Source organism: Carica papaya, chromosome 5 (genome assembly GCF_054855325.1).
Source record: "Carica papaya isolate Zhongbai chromosome 5, ASM5485532v1, whole genome shotgun sequence".
Classification (NCBI taxonomy): Eukaryota; Viridiplantae; Streptophyta; class Magnoliopsida; order Brassicales; family Caricaceae; genus Carica; species Carica papaya.
Genome location: NC_142313.1, coordinates 2,469,727 through 2,488,804, shown reverse-complemented (window position 1 = coordinate 2,488,804; position 19,078 = coordinate 2,469,727). Strand labels below are relative to the sequence as shown.

The 19,078-nt window shown below is 36.9% G+C and overlaps 4 protein-coding genes and 1 pseudogene across 5 annotated transcripts; 3 read left to right on the top strand and 2 right to left on the bottom strand.

Moving 5' to 3' along the window:
* Positions 1 to 208: 208 nt before the first annotated feature.
* LAP3 (Calcium-dependent phosphotriesterase superfamily protein) lies at positions 209 to 2,694 on the bottom strand. The gene is made up of 4 exons (XM_022051313.2): positions 2,192 to 2,694; positions 1,410 to 1,694; positions 1,139 to 1,306; positions 209 to 848 (listed from the first exon to the last, which is right to left on the bottom strand). The coding sequence occupies exons 1-4, from the start codon at positions 2,596 to 2,598 to the stop codon at positions 449 to 451; spliced, it is 1,260 nt and encodes a 419-aa protein (XP_021907005.2). The 5' UTR covers positions 2,599 to 2,694; the 3' UTR covers positions 209 to 448.
* A 135-nt stretch (positions 2,695 to 2,829) lies between these two features.
* Positions 2,830 to 6,021, bottom strand: LOC110821539 (uncharacterized). Of its 2 annotated transcripts, none has more exons than XM_022051409.2 (3): positions 5,409 to 6,021; positions 5,197 to 5,332; positions 2,830 to 5,125 (listed from the first exon to the last, which is right to left on the bottom strand). In XM_022051409.2, the coding sequence occupies exons 1-3, from the start codon at positions 5,529 to 5,531 to the stop codon at positions 3,042 to 3,044; spliced, it is 2,343 nt and encodes a 780-aa protein (XP_021907101.2). In that variant the 5' UTR covers positions 5,532 to 6,021; the 3' UTR covers positions 2,830 to 3,041. The 2 variants fall into 2 exon arrangements, with proteins under 2 accessions (XP_021907101.2, XP_021907102.2); XM_022051410.2 differs by having other exon boundaries at positions 5,242 to 5,332; positions 5,409 to 6,016.
* A 559-nt stretch (positions 6,022 to 6,580) lies between these two features.
* LOC148253664 (putative disease resistance protein At1g59780) lies at positions 6,581 to 10,548 on the top strand. The gene has a single exon (XM_088220181.1). It carries the CDS (start codon positions 7,071 to 7,073, stop codon positions 10,239 to 10,241), a length of 3,171 nt encoding a protein of 1,056 aa, XP_088076307.1. The 5' UTR covers positions 6,581 to 7,070; the 3' UTR covers positions 10,242 to 10,548.
* A 968-nt stretch (positions 10,549 to 11,516) lies between these two features.
* LOC110821322 (uncharacterized) lies at positions 11,517 to 12,370 on the top strand (annotated as a pseudogene).
* Positions 12,371 to 14,129: 1,759 nt separating this feature from the next.
* LOC110821255 (putative disease resistance protein At1g59780) lies at positions 14,130 to 18,578 on the top strand. The gene has a single exon (XM_088220182.1). It carries the CDS (start codon positions 15,045 to 15,047, stop codon positions 18,204 to 18,206), a length of 3,162 nt encoding a protein of 1,053 aa, XP_088076308.1. The 5' UTR covers positions 14,130 to 15,044; the 3' UTR covers positions 18,207 to 18,578.
* The last annotated feature ends 500 nt before the right edge of the window (positions 18,579 to 19,078 follow it).

Below are 19,078 nucleotides of genomic sequence, written 5' to 3'. Positions count from 1 at the left end.
TATAAAAAGTTAATTCAGAGTTAGATGGTGTTTTCTTCTATTAAGAATTTTTTAGTTCTAAGTTCAATAACGTATCATATCTCTTAATAATTTGAAAAAATAAATTTTTTAGTAAAATTTAATAAATTTATTGTAGTTCTTTTACAATATAAAAAAACTTTATTTACTTAGATAACATTTTAAAGGCATTAATTAGATAACACAAAAAAAAAAAACTTAATCATATATTTATATAAAAGCAAGAAACAAAAACAAAGGATACAATCACAAATTCAAAGTTGCATGATTATCAACAACATTTAGATTTTTTAAAAAACATATCCGTGTGGATCAAACTAAAGCATATCTATTTCCTTTTCCGTTTTTAGTTAGATCGGGTATTAACTCTTTTTAACTTTTAACTAAGAAAATTAATCCGTCATGAGTTCTTTTTTTCTTCCTTTTTTTTTTAAGGATAAGGAAGTGTAGCAATGTGATTATGAGCCACAGTTCCAATCCACAGCTTCCCTTGTACCTCTCTAACTTCACTCACAAGTTTCATCACCACACCCTTTTGATCCTCAAGAACTTGAAGAACTTCTCCATTTTCGTCGAGAAGTGATACAACCGTATACATTCTCATTCCCATTAGCCTTGCAAGTATGCTCATCCGCATTGGCAGCCGGAAATAGATGTTTCTGATCCATGGATTGTGAGTAAGAACTTCTTGGGCCGCTGTTCTGCAGCAATCTATGGCTACCCAGAACTGTCCATTTTCGTTCATTCGTACATTGTCCGGGAAACCTGGCAGGTTTGCCACAAGCTCCACAGCTCCAGTTTTCGGACCCTTCAGCCAGTACTTCATTAACCTGTATTTAATTATATTAATGAGTCATAATTTTCGAAACTTAAATTTAAATTATTAAAAATAAATAATTTGAATTCTTATAAATCTCGTTAATTACATATTATTTTCTCGTAAAATCAATTTATACCATAAATAACAAACTCTTCTAGTAGACCTGTTAAGTAAAATTTTAAATAAAATTTTTTGAGTTTATCTCTCAATTTTCAATTTAGTACTTCAAATATTACCCACAAAACACTGAATTATTTACCTCAATGGTAAAAATCGAGTCTAAGAAGTTAAAAAAATTACCTGCAGTTGGTTGTCTCAGTAAAAAGAAGGAAACTGTGGTCCTTAGAAAGCTGAACTCCATTTGGGAAAGCCAAACCATCCAACACCACATGAGTTGTTTTAGTGGGAGGATCATATCTAAGAAGCCTTCCTGTTGCTTCTCCTTCTAACAATATGAAGAAATGGTTCCTAGATTTTTTAAAAACAATTTTCTCAATCAGTATTGGAAAAATTTATACTACAAAGAGGGCAAGACTGATATATATATATATATATATGGATTTATACTTACACCCTATCATATCTCTTGCTAGTGTCTGTGAAAAAGATGGACCCGTTGATGTGAATATCAAGATCATTAGCAAACAGTATCGGTTTTCCTCCCACTTGGGTTGCCAAAGGGGTGGCAAGGCCTCCTTCAGAGCCAACAACAAGAAGACCATAATAAGCATCAGCTATGTATAAATCTCCAGTTTCTTTGCTGAATCTCAGGCCCAGAGGACGGCCACAAGATTTCTCATGTTTCCATTGTTTATGCGTCGTTGAGTCAGCACCTCGAGCACATAGCTTCTCTGACCTTTTTAGAGAAATTTCACAATGTAATTAGCATGTGTTAATATGTAAATGATGGTAAGTTAATTTTTTTATTTGATTCACAAGTTCAATATAAGAGTAATGGATTTATACGAGAGAAAATGTGTTAATATTTAAATAAAACAAACTAAACATATTTAATTCTGAGTATTTATCTCTAATAACGAATAAAACTATTGATGTGTATTGAATTTCAGTTTGACTAATATTCTGAGTATTTTGTATATTTTAATCATATTAAAACTAGTTGATGTTATTTTGAAAAAACTCCAATATTTTAAATATATTGCAGTTCGCAATTTTATTGGTAGATATAACTCTTTATTTTATTATAGTTAAAAAAATTTTTCTTAGTTTTGTTCATGAACGTTGACATTTTTGTTGAATTAAGTAAAAATTTTGTATCTTTTGTCATTATACTATTTACTTTATGTGATTGTATGCTAATTTGACATTATTTTTTTCTTAACAAAAACTCACCAATTTGAAGTTACAAGTGCGAATGTCTCCCATCCAATCTCCTCACCCATCCATCTAACTACGCGTCCATCTGCTAATCCTGTGTAAGGGCCATGTCCCGAACTGTCGAACTCTAGTGATTCAGGTCCAAAAACCTCATCAATGAACTCCAATTTCCCATTCCCTAACCGGCTCAAGTTGTCTCTAGGCCAACTCGCCATGACTTGCTTGTATGGTGCAATGTCATGCATTACAGGCTTGAAATCATGACCTCTTACCGGACCCATGTTAAAAGGGTCGACCATGAGAAAACCGAGAGTTAGAGCAAAGATAACCAACATCGGATGCTGCAAGAAACTGTCATCTTTTTGCTCTCTTTTCTTCTCCATTAGAAAATAGCTTACGAGGTTCAAGAACTTTGACTGCATTTCATGCGTTTAAGGGAATGAGAGAGTTGGCGGTGATGATGTAGAAATATGCAGCATAGTAGGTGTTTCTGGTTGCCAGGAAGTTCAGCTAGCACATGCATATACTGTGATGGTTATATAGACTTTGTAGGTGAAAATTAGATAGTGACCATGTTTTTCGCCTTGTTTCGTGTTGTTAGAGAGGAGGGAAAAAGTAAATTTTTCGAGTTCAAAACACGAAAAAATCCTTGCTTCGGAAACATAATGCTGTTTTCATGATCTGCTTTGATTATTTCACAAACATTACAAAGTTCCAATGGCCATTTTGGCATGAATAGATTATTTTATTGGATATAAAAAAAAAAAGAATCCTGATACAATGTAATTCCATGACATTGTTTAGCGTAAAAATTGCATAGAATATCATCAGAGCTGAATAAAATGTCAAATAGAATCAATTCAATTCAATTCACTAGCAAGGTGACCCTTGCATGACCCTGTGAAATTTGGAAGTGTTCACTGATTCCCAAATGAGCCATGAGAAGCCAGACATGAGTTAGCAGCTCACCCCCTTGCCTCAGCTGCCTAGCATGGCAAACCGATCTGCATTGGCTTGCTGCATAGGACAGCATTTCTATCCAAACATGGCTTATCAGCTCCCACTTTTTTTCACTTTCCCATTTCTCGTCACCTGTTTCAAGTGACTGTAAAAACTTGGCAAGCCTACAAGCATCAAATAACAGAGACTTGCTTTTATCTCCTTTCACTTCCAAAGGTAAAATATCAGTGTTTACTTGAAGTAGCTTTTCAGATGCTTTGCTTCTGTCTGTTATTAGCTTTTTTCTTTCTCGAAAAAATTCAATAGCCTCAGCACATGTGTCCTGAAACCTGATCTGTCCAATCCCATTAGGCAGCATACCTGGACATAACACCAGAAGATACATCATGTAATCTGATAACAATTTGCCCGCTTTACATTTTGAACTTTCAATAATGTTTGAATCCTTAGTTTGATCAGTATAGTAGCAGAGATCTGTGGCAATGTGCCATAGGAGTATGCTTTGATCAAACTCCACTTCAATGCTCCAACTAAGTTTCTCAAGGCAATTAGCTCTTTCTAGCACCTGATGACCCCTCTGGGTGCATATCTGCTTGCACAGATATATATCACATGCAGCTCTTGATTTTTCAAGAAGCTGCTCAAAGATTAAAACTTTCAAATCACTAGACACAATTTCAATGTGCTTGTTCCTTGTTTCGTCCAACATCTGAGACATGCCGAATAATCTTTCTATCTGCCTGCATTTCGCTGGCTTTTCCCCAAGGCAGATACTAATTAAATTATACTGTGAAATGCAACCAGACCATCCCTTGTTCGTAGGTAAGAAGAAGTACTGTTGAACATGACAAATGATCTTGTATGCATAAGCAATTCTCCTCTTCTCAAGCTTAATCAACCAGAGCATTGTCCAGTTGGAAGAAACTAGTACTAGGATTGAATATATTTCTAGCACAATTGCTCCAACCAGCAGAATACAGGTTATGCTCACATCAATATTCGAGTAATTCTTCTTATCAATGGCCAAGAATGCAATAAAAGCAGAAGTAGTGCAAGAAAAACTTAAGGAACGGAGGATGCCACCAAGGTATGAGTAACACACAAGAGCCTTAGTGTGTAAAATATCATACACAAATCCGAGCTCAACCTCAATCACCCGGAAAGCATGGTCACAAGATAACTTCTGGAAAATTTTTTGGCTTCCATCTCTGTCTTGAAAGCTAAGTATGAGATCAGCAAACAGGCGCCTAAATGTGCCATAAAAAGAATAAGCATGCTGCAAAATAACAGCATCTTGGACTAGACTATTTGATGCAACAGTAGCAAACTGATGAGTGTCGGTAGGATCTTCAATCACTGTCCCTAGTGATGGCTTGAAGCCTTCAGCTTTCCTTGATGCATAATCATCCATGAACTTTGCATAGTTAGGCCCCGGATCAGGAGGAGGACGCATTGATTCTCCGAAATGATCAATGCTTGCTGATCTTAGAACCCAGATCCTCTCGCCATACTTGATCAATCCAGCTACAAACACTGGAACAGTCAGAAAATTGAACCAACTACTTGTCCAAGACTTGAGGACAACATAGAAGACTACTCCAGATTGGAAGACTAACTCGAGCAAGTGTCGTAGCCACAACTCATTATCTTCCAAGGAGTAAGCTGTAATGGTATCCGGACCACCAAGGTGCAGGAGCAAAAAGGGCGCCCAGAACGCCTTTAGCACGTCATTTTCATAGTTGTTGGCAAGAATTCCAAGGGAAACTGTGGCAATCCAATCTGCCAACAAGTAGGCAAGCCAAAGGATGAGTCTGATGCAGTTTGTAGCATTGTATTTTCTTCTATTTCCCAAGAGAATGAGTATTATCTGTATTGACAGACTAACTAGTACACTTGTCCGGAGTTCCCAGTCATTCCAAAGATGTCTCAAACTCTTAGGAAATACATCTAGCAGCTTTCTATCTCTTGTCAATATCCAGCCAGAAACAACTGCAAAATTGACCATTATTGAGTAATTTACAAGCTAATACTGCAAAATATGAGTTTCTAGTAGCCAAAACCTGAGATTTTTGTTTTAGTGAATGAAAAGAAAAGGTAGTGGCTACCAGCGTGGCTTCTGGCTGCATAATTTTTCAGAGAAAACCATAGAAATTTCTTTGATATTTGATCTTTCTTCCTCTGGATCAAACAGACCAACTAAAACATAAAAAACCCAGAAGGGTTAGCAACTAAACTTCGAAGAAAGTGATGTGGAAATAAAAGCAAGTCATACCTTTTCTTTTTCTTTCTTTTTTTCTATTTTGTTCATATTTGTAAGTTCATAGAAGGAAAAATCCGTTGATGCTTCACATTTCTTATTCTTATTAACCATCCAAGTCGGTCGCCTGATAAACATTATTCCTTTGTTTACTTTGGTAGTTTCTTCTTTATTTTAGATACAGGTGAAAGCAACCAAAAACACAGAAGGAATATGCTTTCTTCTTTATTACTCTGCCTAAAAGGGATTCCAAGTTCTCCATTAACCTAATGAATTGACCGACAAGAGCTTTATTAGTCAACTGTAGTAAGTTTTTCTCCTTTATTCTTTGTGGGTCAGGGATAAAAATGTCCTCAGCAGACACATCAATATTTTAGTAATGACTCAAGACTCTGCTTCGATGACTCTGTCAAGTCAAGAGGGAAAGTGGCAGAGATGTTTCATTGCCTTCCGAAGTAGACTGGCGGTGGGTGGGTTCAGTTTATGGTTCAGTGATGAATTTAGCCAATGGTTGTTTCTCAGGTTATGAAATACGAATTAGAAATCTGAGAAAAATTACAGTTCTACTTCTTGTGATTTGGCGTTAATGTAATTGAACCCAAGATTTTACTGAGAAACCACAATTGTGAATTTAACTTTGAGCCTTAATCAAAACACCTTCTTGTTTATGTTAATATATTACTGCTTTTTTTAGTACACATTTATATAAAAGTGCATGTATGTTTAGATACCTACATAAATTTTAAGGTGCATGTAAATATGGTTTATCATATGCATGTATCTCTTTCCCCATATAAATCTCTTTTGTATTTTGAATACAATATAATGAAGAAAAGTTAAGCTTCTATTTATACTCTCTCATTTCTAAATACATCTATCAGTTTACTTTTTTTTTTTTTTCCAACGTAATTTTTTATTTTATCTTTACCGTGATGGAGCTAAGTGACATTATCTCGACAAACTTTTCGGACTTAAATCACAATCGTAAAAAATTCAAGTTCAAGTTATAGAAAATATATAATTTGAACACTGAAAGTTAACAAATCACATATCTTTCCAATGTGATATTAATATATTCATTATATCACTGCATCAAAAGTTGACAATTATTTCTACACTCTGAATAGCTTTGCTTCTTCCATCAGTTCTCTATTTTCTTTCCCAGTCTTTTTTACCCCTTTTTGGTCTTCAATATTTTTGCAAGCAAATTAAATAAATCAGGCATAGTTTATCTGCTCTGATGACTCTGCCAAGTCAATATAGAAGGTGTCTGGGGATATTTCATTATGTGATGATTTGTACTAGAGTTTTGGTAAGTTCAGTTTACAGTTTTCCACAAGTTTGGAAAATTTTATTCTTTCAAGATTTCTCCCAAGGAAAAGAAACAACTTTTTTAGAAAAAGTGAAAGAATCAGCTTCCAGGCAATTATGGAGAAGGAAGACTGAGCTTCAAGGAAAGATAAGTGGAGAATTGCAGTTTCCTACAGCTTAACATCACTGAAAAAAGTACTCGAGACTCTCTTGCTGCTGCATAGAGTAAGGAAAGTTTATGCACTGCAAAGAGTACAAAAGAGAAGATTCAATATCATTTTGGACTAGGCATTTTTCTTTCATTGCTCACTGTTTGAATTTGGCTTTGCTTTCCATTGCCTAAAAGATCGAGAAGAAATTGCAGATATGGAGGTTAGAATCGCATCTGCTATTAGAGAAAAGCTTTCCTGTTTGCTGCTGAATGAATCAGTTCCGTTGCTGGGACAAGAAGCTCACCTGGAATGGATTGAGAAGCAGCTCCAAGACTCTGCTGATCTCTCAGGAAATGTGGTTGACAGGAAGCGCTTAAGAAATGTCATGTATGACATTGAAGACATCCTGGAGACCTTCATGCTGAAATCAACACAGAGAAGAAGCAGAGGATTTGTCATGAGGTTTGTTTTCTCTGTCATTGATTTGATAGACAGATACAAACTGGGCAGAAGATTAGAGCAGATTAAGATCGAGATCAAAATTGTGTACCAGATTATTTTGCATTCTGGGTTATGGTTAAGCACCATAACTCTGGAGGAACTGGATGTTGGGCACACAGTAATTGATCCTGTTTTAAGGAAAGTGAAAAGACTGCTACTTACAGAAGATCAAAGTAGCCTTGCTGTGAAGAAGCAAGCTAGATGGCTGAGAGATGACTTAAGGTCCCTTCAAGAGTTCTTGAAGGATGTTGAACCGGAGCGATTGAAGGAAGACTGGATGGAGGAACTCTGTGATGTATGCCGCTCAACAGATGATGTTATTGGGTGCTTCTTGAGCAGAAGGGAGCAGCTGAGGAGGAATTGGAGAGGACCCTTTTCCACATTTGTTTCGCAATTACATAATTTCAACTCACAAGCCAAACTTCACCAGGACATGGTGGAGATCCGAGCTAAGATTGAAAAGGTCTATGAAAGAAGGCATAGTGCCGTTAGAAGAGCCTATCAGGATTCTCCATGGACTGTAAACCAGACCCCACGAAGATCAACAGCTTCATTTGTGCCTGAAGAACCACCTCTTGAGGGCTTTGAGGATGATGTTGATGCGATTATGGAGGTGCTACTGAAAGACGATCCACGAAGCCAGTCTATTTCGATTGTAGGTGCTGCAGGTATTGGTAAAACATGCCTTGCAAAGCTAATATATCACCATCATGCTACTGCATCCAATTTCCCGTTCTGCTCCTGGGTATCTTGTGAACCCTTCACTACTTTAGAAGACATTGTAGAAGAAGTAACAAATGTCAAGCCTTGTAAACAAAGTAGGATTGTGATCTGGGGTAGGTATGATCGCAGGACACGAGAGATGTTAAGTGCTTTCTTGATGGAGAAGAAATCACTTATCATTTTTGATGAACACATCCAAGCAAGTTCTGATGATTATAAACTATCATCTCATCTAAGAGAAAGTCTCCAGGATGAACTAATAAGGATATTCGATGAAACATCAAATGGTAGCAGGATAATTTTCACTTCTCGCCAAATAAAGGAAACCTCGGAAGATGTCCCTGAGAGGAACCACGTATACAGGCTGCATCTTCGAACAGATGATGAGAGCTGGGCATTGTTTATTCATACTTTGAAGGTTAACATGTCCACCGAGCTGCTAGGACTTAAAGGGGAAGTAGTTAGAAAATGTGGAGGTCTGCCGCTGGCCATAGTGAGTTTAGGACATCTGCTTTCACATGCTGATGCAACTGTACAGTCATGGTCAAGGGCACTTGAGGAGTTCATTCTAGATGACAGACCCTGGTCACAGATCTTACACAAGCTCGACAGGAATCTTCCATTGTACCTAAGGCGATTACTCTTTTATTTCGGGTTATTCCCACAAGATTTTGAGGTCCCAGCAAGAAGATTGATTGTGCTGTGGGTTGCAGAAGGACTGGTGCCTCAAAAGAGTGAGTATCAACCTCTTGAGTATTTCTCTGAGAGATGCTTAATGGAATTAGTCAACCGAAATATGGTTCAAGTGTCAAAAAAGAAGCTTAATGGAAAAGTTAAAGCCTGTCGCCTACCACATGCTCTGCGAGTCCACTGGTTATCCAAAGCTAAGGAAGCTAACTTTCTTCACACAAGGACTAATGTTAATCCCTTGCAACCTGTGGGCATTATACGACGTCTTGCTGATCATCTTGATCACGGTGATCCCAGCTTTGCTCATATCCACGGCACCCGCCACACTACTTCTCTTCATTCTTACAGAGATACCATCTCATTCTTATCATTCGATACCAGACAAGGAAGCAAGCCTGGCGAAGACATAGGGAATTTCCTTGACCGATGCATTTCTAGTATGAACTTCCATTATTTGCATGTATTGGACCTAGAAAATGTCTTCAAGCCAAAACTTCCAAAGGCAATTGGTAAACTTACTCTCCTAAGGTACCTAGGCTTGAGATGGACCTGCTTAGAGATGCTTCCTTCCTTCATCAACAAACTACTAAGCCTCCAAACTCTTGATCTTAAACATACTTGCATTAATACCATCCCCACTTTCATCTGGAACATGAAGCAGCTACGACATTTATTCTTGAACGAGACTCATCGAGGCAAGTTTGTTCCTCATCCAACGGGCAAATCTTTGTCCAACCTCCAAACCCTTTGTGGTGTATTTGTAGATGAGGAGAGTCCAGTTACCAATGGCCTCGACACATTGATCAATCTTAGAAAATTGGGTTTGTCAAGCAGGTTAACATACTCTCAGCAAGAGCCAATGTTATCACAGTTGGATGCTGTTGCAAAATGGGTCTCAAGACTAAGAAATCTTCAATATCTGAGACTGAAATCATTTGACGAATTCAATCAACCATGGAATATTCATGTTGAGTGTTTGTCAAGGCATAATAACCTCTCCACCATATATCTACTAGGTGAGTTAAAGCATCAACAAGTTATATCAAAATTCCCACCAAGCCTTGTTGAGATCACCTTATCATCATCAGGACTAATGCAAGATCCAATGCAAGAATTGGCCAAGCTTCCCAATCTTGAAATTCTGAGACTGCTCTCCAACTCCTACCTGGGAAAGAGAATGATTTGCTCCACCAATGGGTTCAAAAAGCTTCGAGTGCTCAAATTCTGGAAGCTGGAGGTGCTGGAGGAATGTGTTGTGGAGGAAGGAGCATTACCTGTGCTTAAAGATTTGGAAATAAGATGCTGTCAAAATCTGAAGATGCTTCCTGATGGACTCCAGTACATAAAAACTCTCCGTGAACTCAAATTGCAAGACATGCCAGCCGAGTTCACTTTTAGGATAGCAGATCATCTGAGTCAGGATTGGTATAAGATTGCTCATATTCGCCACGTCTACATAGAAAATCAATAAAACTTGGCAGAACTGAGACATTATGTTGCAGTGAGAAATGTGTTGGAATCAACCAAGAACAAGCTAATAAAATTGTACAAGGCATAGTCTGTGGACTTCTTCCATTTTTCTCTCAATCTACCTTCTCACCCTTCTTCCCCTTTCAATCTAAATGTTTTATTTTCTCCTTTACTGGTTTCACGTCCAAGATCCCAGATAACAAAGATATGGGGCTAAATGTAACTTTGACCAATATTCTTGAGTTCTTTACAACATGGTCTTGATTCTTGGGTATGATATGGAATGAAGTATAGAAATATTGTGTTAATTTTCTGTTGTCATTAGTTTTTGTACTTTTTTACATCTTATATAAACTTATTAAACTTGTTAAATATATTTACTTTTCTCCACTTTTAAATATGAATATATAGAAGTTACATTCAACTATAAGCAAATCAGATATAATAACCATTAGGAGTGACACTCCAACAGCAAAGAATATATGAAGTTCTATTTGTCTACACTTCGCAATAATCTTCATATCTTTCATTCAAAAAAAAAAAAAAAAAAAACAAGAATTCCTCATATCTTCACTGCAATTAGTGAATAAGAATCAAGTGGTTGATGTTCCCATTTTTAATCTTACCCTCCTGTGCTGATGTGAGGAGCATCTGAAAGATCTGCAAAGGTTACAGTGAACTCATAAATATACAGAAATAGGAAAAGTAGTTGATGTTCCCATTTTTAATCTTACCCTCCTGTGCTGATGTGAGGAGCATCTGAAAGATCTGCAAAGGTTACAGTGAACTCATAAATATACAGAAATAGGAACTATAATGGAAAATACCGAAAGGATGTTCATCTCAGGTTCCCTTCTTTCTCGCAGTACAATATTAAATGGGGTAAAATGTACTGAACAGAAATGCCTCGGAGACTAATAATTTACTGGGATATGATTAAATTAACCTCATTGCATTTCTCCCCGCCTCCTAAACTGACCTCAAGTTCCTGGTCGAAAATTTCTGTCGCCGCGATTTTTCGAGTTACTGTAAGCTGAGAGAGAATTCACCATTGTAGAGGCGTACCGCGTATAAGGAATCCCATTTATATGAATCGAAAGATCGGATGGAGATTTTATTGGGAACAGTTCAAGACTGACCCATGAGAGTTTGCAGAGAGACTAAGTGGCTAAAGAAAAGTCAAATTGAGAAGATGAAATCTTGCTATATGTCTTGGGAGAGTACGGATGGAAGGACCCAGATGTTGAATTTCCAAGTACGATTTTGTATAATCTACATGGATTAAATCACCTCTACTTGTATATATCATCTAGCTAAAAAATTTGTTCCTCATTGTAATGTACCAAAATTAAAATTCATAATGATTTAGTGTATTATTCCAAGTTAAGTGTCTTATTTTAATTCAATCAATCAACAAATCATAAAAATTATTACTGATTATCTAAAACTAGAGTTATAATAATTAGAGGTTAATTGGACTTAGGAGACAATCGAATTGTTTTTAACATCTAATAAGCTATGAACAAAATATACCTTAGTTCTTTGTGTGAAGTTTCAGATTTTCCCAGACCATGGAACTTTGGATGGTTATGCTTAAAAATGAAAACTATGGTACAGAATCTGGGTTGTGTCCAGAGATTGGAAAAAAAAAAGACTGGACCATTTAAACCAGGTGAGTTTCCTTGTTCCGGAAAGGGGTGTATGAATCAACCCATTGTAAATCATCAGCAAACAGAGTTGTTAAGTGATGGTACAATGAGAGGATGCTTTAATGGAAGTTATAAATTGGATGCTAATATTGGAGATAAGTTTTGATAACATCTCATTTTATCAAGTAATCTGAGAGAAGAAAATTGGAACTGGGAGTTGGGTGTTTAAGCATGAGCTTAGAACTTCGGCAAAATACCTTTGGTTGATGTTATATCTTAGAGTTGACGCAACCAGCAGATTTTCTGGAGGATACCATTATATGATACGGAGAATGCTCAAAATTATAAATAGTTTTCTCAATTTTTTTTTTAGTTATCTATTTTTAAATTTTTGATAGTGTTACAAAATTAGAATTAATTTTAATGTAGAAATAATATGACAAGGTACTTATTTTTCTATTCACAGAAAATAATTCTTAATTGTTGATGCTCTTAATTACTTTTGTTTTCTCCTATATGCTACTATAGTTCTGGCTAGATATCGGCGGCTGTTGGAAGAACAATGGAGCTCCTGATGACGGAGATGTACTCACAGATGTAACCAGGTATAGCAAGATGATCCAGTTTGTTGCAGCCCAAATGAATTGCAAAACTGTCCACCATACCATATTACTCAGAGACAACAAAAAGATTCACAGGAATGATACAAAAAAGTTTCCTTGTGCAGCTTATAATTACTGTTGTGCTCCTGGAAATCCAAAATATTTAGAGCAACTTGTAAGAACTGGTGATCCTTACAGCAATCCTCAGGGACAAGAGATAGTTCAGTTGCTGCCTCACCACCACTTAAATTTCACATGCTACCTAACATTTACCAAAGAAGGAGAAACATTTCAAAAGCTCTTGAACCTTTTGCTTTGATCTAGTTACCCTATTTACTTTCATTTTTGCCTCCCTACAAGCAGCAGACATCCAATGAGGTAAAAAAAAAAACATTTTTACTACTATTTCCTTTTTTGAATTTCTTCAAATTATTATCAGAAAGTCCATTGAAATAAAAAGTTAAGAAAGAACTGAAGCTCCTTAGCTATAGCAGTAAAAAAAAAAAACGAATTTTTTGTTTAAGCAGTGGTCTTAGTAGCTAGCCACTATTGTCATATGTAAGAGGAGAGAGTAAAACATGTATAAGACAGAAAGTTAAAACCTTAACTTTTTTGGAGTTGGAGTATAAGTTCCAGTTGCTAAGCATTTTACTAGAAAATTTTATCTACTATGAACTGGGGATTGATCATCTCTGCAAACTAAATTTACCACAGAAAACTAATGATAAAATTACCGAAATCATAAGCTATGTTGATACACTTGAGCAGCGACGAATCATCCATCTTATGAGCTGCCACCATCTCTTAAAATCAATCAATTTATGTTCAGATGGAGCAGGAAGCTGTAATCATAGTCAGTCAAATTCAAGATCATGTAATCAAATTTCTAATGATAATATGAATTGATCAAAGCAAATGCTCAATTTATGTTCAATTGGAGCAGCAAACTGAAGAGGCTATCATCATAACTACAAAACTGAACATTTTTGTGTAATTTACAATCTAATACTGCAAAGTATTGTTGAAGATTGAGTTTTCCATGAAACAAGGAGTTGAATTTTTTGTCATTCCAACTCTAAACTTTATGTTTACTATTTTCTTCCGGTATTGACAGCTTTAGATAACAACTGTCAATAAGAGTGGAGCTTCTGGTATTAGTTAAAATTTGTAAATTTTTTCATTCATTTTGTATATATATATGTATAAAATTAATAGGAAGTGTATGTCATTTGAATACTTTTCGAGCAGCAGAAAACTCCTTTTTTTTTCTGCAATTTTTCCTCTTCACTTTCTTCCATTTTTCCAAAAATTGAATTAACTAATATCTCAACAAGTATGAGTTTCTACTAACCACAACCTGAGGTTTTTTGTTTTATCGAACAAAACCATTGAAATTTCTTTGATATTTGATATTTCTTCCTCTGGATCAAACAAATCAACTAAAACATCAAAAACCCAGAAGGGTTAGCAGCTAAACTTCGAAGAAAGTGATCTGGAAATAGGAGCAAGTTTCTTTTTCTTCCCTTTTTCTCTTTTGTTCATATTCGTAGGTTCATATAAGGAAAAAGCCATTGATGCTTCACATTTCCCTTTCCTATTAACCATCCAAGTCAGCCGGCTAATAAAGATGATACCTTTGTTTACTTTGGTAGTTTCTTCTTTATTTTAGATACATATGAAATCAACCAAAAAAGACAAGGAAGATGCTTTGGTGGTCTCCACCATTTGTGGCTGCTATAAGATATGCTTTTCTCTGTATTACTCTACCTAAAAGAATTCCCATTTCTCCATTTACCTAATGAATTGACTTACACGAGCTTCATTAGTCAATTGTAGCAAGTTTTTCTTTTTTTACTTTTTGTGGGTCATTGATAAAAATGTTCTTCATTAGACACATCAATGTTTTAGTAACGACTCATGACTCTGTCAAGTCAAGAGGGAAAGTGACAGAGATGCTTCATTGTGTTATGATGTAGTTTAATGGTGGGTTCACTTTATGGTTCAGTGATGAATTTAACCGACGGTTGTTTCTTAGGGTTATGAAATATGAATTAGAAATATGAGAAATTACAGTTTTCTATTTTTTTTCCTCGTCTTTTTTCCCCTTTTTGGTCCTCAATATTTTCTTCAAGAAAATTAAATAAATCAGGCATAATTTCTCTGCTCTGACGACCCTTGCCAAGTCATTATGTGATGATTTGTATTGGAGTTTTGGTGAGCAGTTTACAATTTTCCACAAGTTTGGAAAATTATATTCTTTCAAAATTTCTCAAGAAAAAGAGAAAGATGAAGCTTCCGGGCAATTATGGAGAAGGAAGACTGAGCTTCAAGGAAAGATTAATGGAGAATTGCAGTTTCCTACTGCTTAACAACATGAAAAAAGTACTTGAGACTCTCTTGCTGCTGCATAGAGTAAGGAAAGTTTATGCACTGCAAAGAGTACAAAAGAGAAGTTTCACTACCTTTTTGTTCTAAGCATTTTTCTTCCATTGCTCACAGTTTGAATTTGGCTTTGCTTTCCATTGCCTAAAAGATCAAGACGAAATTGCAGACATGGAGGTTAGAATTGCATCCTCTGTTAGAGAAAAGCTTTCCTGTTTGCTGCTGAATGAATCAGTTCCATTACTGGGACAAGAAGCTCATCTGGAATGGATTGAGAAGCAGCTCCGAGACTCTTTTGATCTCTCAGGAAATGTGCTTGACAGAAAGCGCTTAAGAAATGTCATGTATGACATAGAAGACATCCTAGAGACCTTGATGCTGAAATCAGCACACAGAAGGAGCAGAGGACTTGTCATGAGGTTTGTTTTCTCTGTCATTGATTTGATAGACAGATACAAACTGGGAAGAAGATTAGAGCAGATTAAGATCGAGATCAAAATCGTGTACCAGATTATTTTCCAATCTGGGTTATGGTTAAGCACCATAACTCTGGAGGAGCTGGATGTTGGGCACACAGTAATTGATCCTGTTTTAAGGAAAGTGAAAAGTCTGCTACTTACAGAAGATCAAAGTAGCCCTGCTGTGAGGAAGCAAGCTAGATGGCTGAGAGATGACTTAAGGTCCATTCAAGCGTTCTTGAAGGATGTTGAACCAGAGCGATTGAAGGAAGAATGGATGGAGGAACTATGTGATGTATGCCGCTCAACAGATGATGTTATTGGGTGCTTCTTGAGCAGAAGAGAGCAGCTGAGGAGGAATTGGAGAGGACCCTTCACAACTTTTGTTTTGCCATTACATAATTTCAGCTCGCAAGCCAGACTTCACCAGGACATGCTGGAGATCCGAGCTAAGATTGGAAAGGTCTTTGAAAGAAGACATAGTGCCGTTAGAAGAGCCTATCAAGATTCTCCATGGACTGTAAGCCAGACTCCGCGAAGATCAACAGCTTCATTTGTGCCTGAGGAACCAGCTCTTGAGGGATTTGAGGATGATGTTGATGCAATTATGGAGGTGTTACTCAAAGACGATGCACGAAGCCAATCTATTTCGATTGTAGGTGCTGCAGGTATTGGTAAAACATGCCTTGCAAAGCTAATATATCACCATCATGCTACTGCAGCCAATTTCCCTTTCCGTGCTTGGGTACCTTATGACCCTTTCATGACCTTAGAAGACATCGTAGAAAAAGTAACAAGTGTCAAACTTTGGAAACAAAAGAGGATTGTGAGGTGGGGTAGGTATGACCGCAGGACGGGAGAGATGTTAAGTACTTTCTTGATGGAGAAGAAATCACTTATCATTTTTGATGAAGCAAGTTCTGATGATTGTAAACGATCATCTCATCTTAGAGAAAGTCTCCGGGATGAACTAATAAGGATATTCGATGAAACATCAAATGGTAGCAGGATAATTTTCACTTCTCGCCAAATAAAGGAAATTTCAGAAGATGTCCCCGAGAGGAACCATGTATACAGACTGCATCTTCGAACAGATGATGAGAGTTGGGCATTGTTTATTCATACTTTGAAGGTTAACATGTCCACCGAGCTGCTAGGACTTAAAGGAGAAGTAGTTAGAAAATGTGGAGGTCTGTCGCTGGCCATAGTGAGTTTAGGACATCTGCTTTCACAGGCTGATGCAACTGTACAGTCATGGTCAAGGGCACTTGAGGAGTTCATTCTAGATGACAGACCCTGGTCACAGATCTTGCACAAGCTCGACAGGAATCTTCCATTGTACCTAAGGCGATTACTCTTTTATTTCGGGTTATTCCCACAAGATTTTGAGGTCCCAGCAAGAAGATTGATTGTGCTGTGGGTTGCAGAAGGACTGGTGCCTCAAAAGAGTGAGTATCAACCTCTTGAGTATTTCTCTGAGAGATGCTTAATGGAATTAGTCAACCGAAATATGGTTCAAGTGTCAAAAAAGAAGCTTAATGGAAAAGTTAAAGCCTGTCGCCTACCACATGCTCTGCGAGTCCACTGGTTATCCAAAGCTAAGGAAGCTAACTTTCTTCACACGAGGACTAATGTTAATTCCTTGCAACCTGTGGGCATTATACGACGTCTTGCTGATCATCTTGATCACAGTGATCCCAGCTTTGCTCATATCCACGGCACCCGCCACACTACTTCTCTTCATTCTTACAGAGATACCATCTCATTCTTATCATTCGATACCAGACAAGGAAGCAAGCCTGGCGAAGACATAGGGAATTTCCTTGACCGATGCATTTCTAGTATGAACTTCCATTATTTGCATGTGTTGGACCTAGAAAATGTCTTCAAGCCAAAACTTCCAAAGGCAATTGGTAAACTTCTTCTCCTAAGGTACCTAGGCTTGAGATGGACCTGCTTAGAGATGCTTCCTTCCTTCATCAACAAATTACTAAGCCTCCAAACTCTTGATCTTAAACATACATGCATCAATATGATTCCTACTTCCATCTGGAACATGAAGCAGCTGCGACATTTATTCTTGAACGAGACTCATCGAGGCAAATTTGTTCCTCGTCCAAGGGGCCAACCCTCGTCCAATCTCCAAACCCTATGTGGTGTATTTGTCGATGAGGAGAGTCCAGTTACCAATGGCCTGGACACATTGATCAACCTTAGAAAATTGGGATTGTCAAGCAGGTTAACATCCTCTCAGCAAGAGCCAATGTTATCACAGTTGGATGCTGTTGCAAATTGGGTATCAAAACTAAGATATCTTCAGTATCTGAGACTGAAATCATTTGATGAATTCAATCAACCATGGAATATTCATGTTGAGTGTTTGTCAAGGCACAACAACCTCTCCACCATATATCTACTCGGTGAGTTGAAGCATCAACAAGTTATATCAAAATTCCCACCAAGCCTTGTTGAGATCACCTTATCAGCATCAGGACTAATGCAAGATCCAATGCAAGCATTGGCTCAGCTTCCCAATCTTGAAATTCTAAGACTGCTCTCCAACTCCTACTTGGGAAAGAGAATGATTTGCTCTGCAAATGGATTCAAAAAGCTTCGAGTGCTCAAATTCTGGAAGCTGGAGGTGCTGGAGGAATTTGTTGTTGAGGAAGGAGGATTGGCTGTGCTTAAAGATTTGGAAATAAGATGCTGTCAAAATCTTAAGATGCTTCCTGATGCACTGCAGTACGTAGAAACTCTCCGTGAACTCAAATTGCAAGACATGCCAGCCGAGTTCACTTTTAGGATAGCAGATCATCTGAGTCAGGATTGGTATAAGATTGCTCATATTCGCCACGTCTACATAGAAAATCAATAAAACTTGGCAGAACTGAGACATTATGTTGCAGTGAGAAATGTGCTGGAATCAATCAAGAACAAGCTAATAAAATTATACAAGGCATAGTCTGTGGACTTGTTCCATTTTTCTCTCAATCTACCTTCTCACCCTTCTTCCCCTTTCAATCTAAATGTTTTATTTTCTCCTTTACTGGTTTCACGTCCAAGATCCCGGATAACAAAGATATGGGGGTAAATGTAACTTTGTCCAATGTTCTTGTGTTCTTCATAATATGCTCTTGATTCTTGGGTATGACATAGAATGAAGTACAAAAATATTGCGTTAATTTTCTATAATCATTTGGTTTTGTTCTTTTGTATATCTTATATAAACTTATTAAACTTTTGAATATATTTAATTTGTCTCTATTTTTAAATTCAAATATATAAAAATTTACTCTGTCTGTAATGAACTGTTAAAATTAATGAATGGAGGGAAAAGTAAAATCTCTCTGTAATCAACTGTGGGGCAAGTAATTACTTTTCCTATCAATATCCTCAGAAAGCTTTTGTAAATTTTGAAAGAGATGAGAATCAGACACCCTGGTCCAAAACATGCAACTCTAGACTTTTTCCTTGAGAAAAGTATGTTGAAGTTGATTGCTTTTCACATAAAGACTAATTTTTTTCTTCAGACAATTTCAAGAACAGATTTTCATACATCATCCGCTGAGAGTAGTTGACAATTGAATCCAACTTTTTCAATTATTTTCATTTCTCATCTGTGATAGTATAAAGCCTAACACCCGATTTGAACCCAGAACGGATCGGATGGAGTAGATAATTTCTATCAGGTACTTATAGTTTTACTCTAAAAGTAAATCGAATTCAAATGATTAAGATAAAGAACAT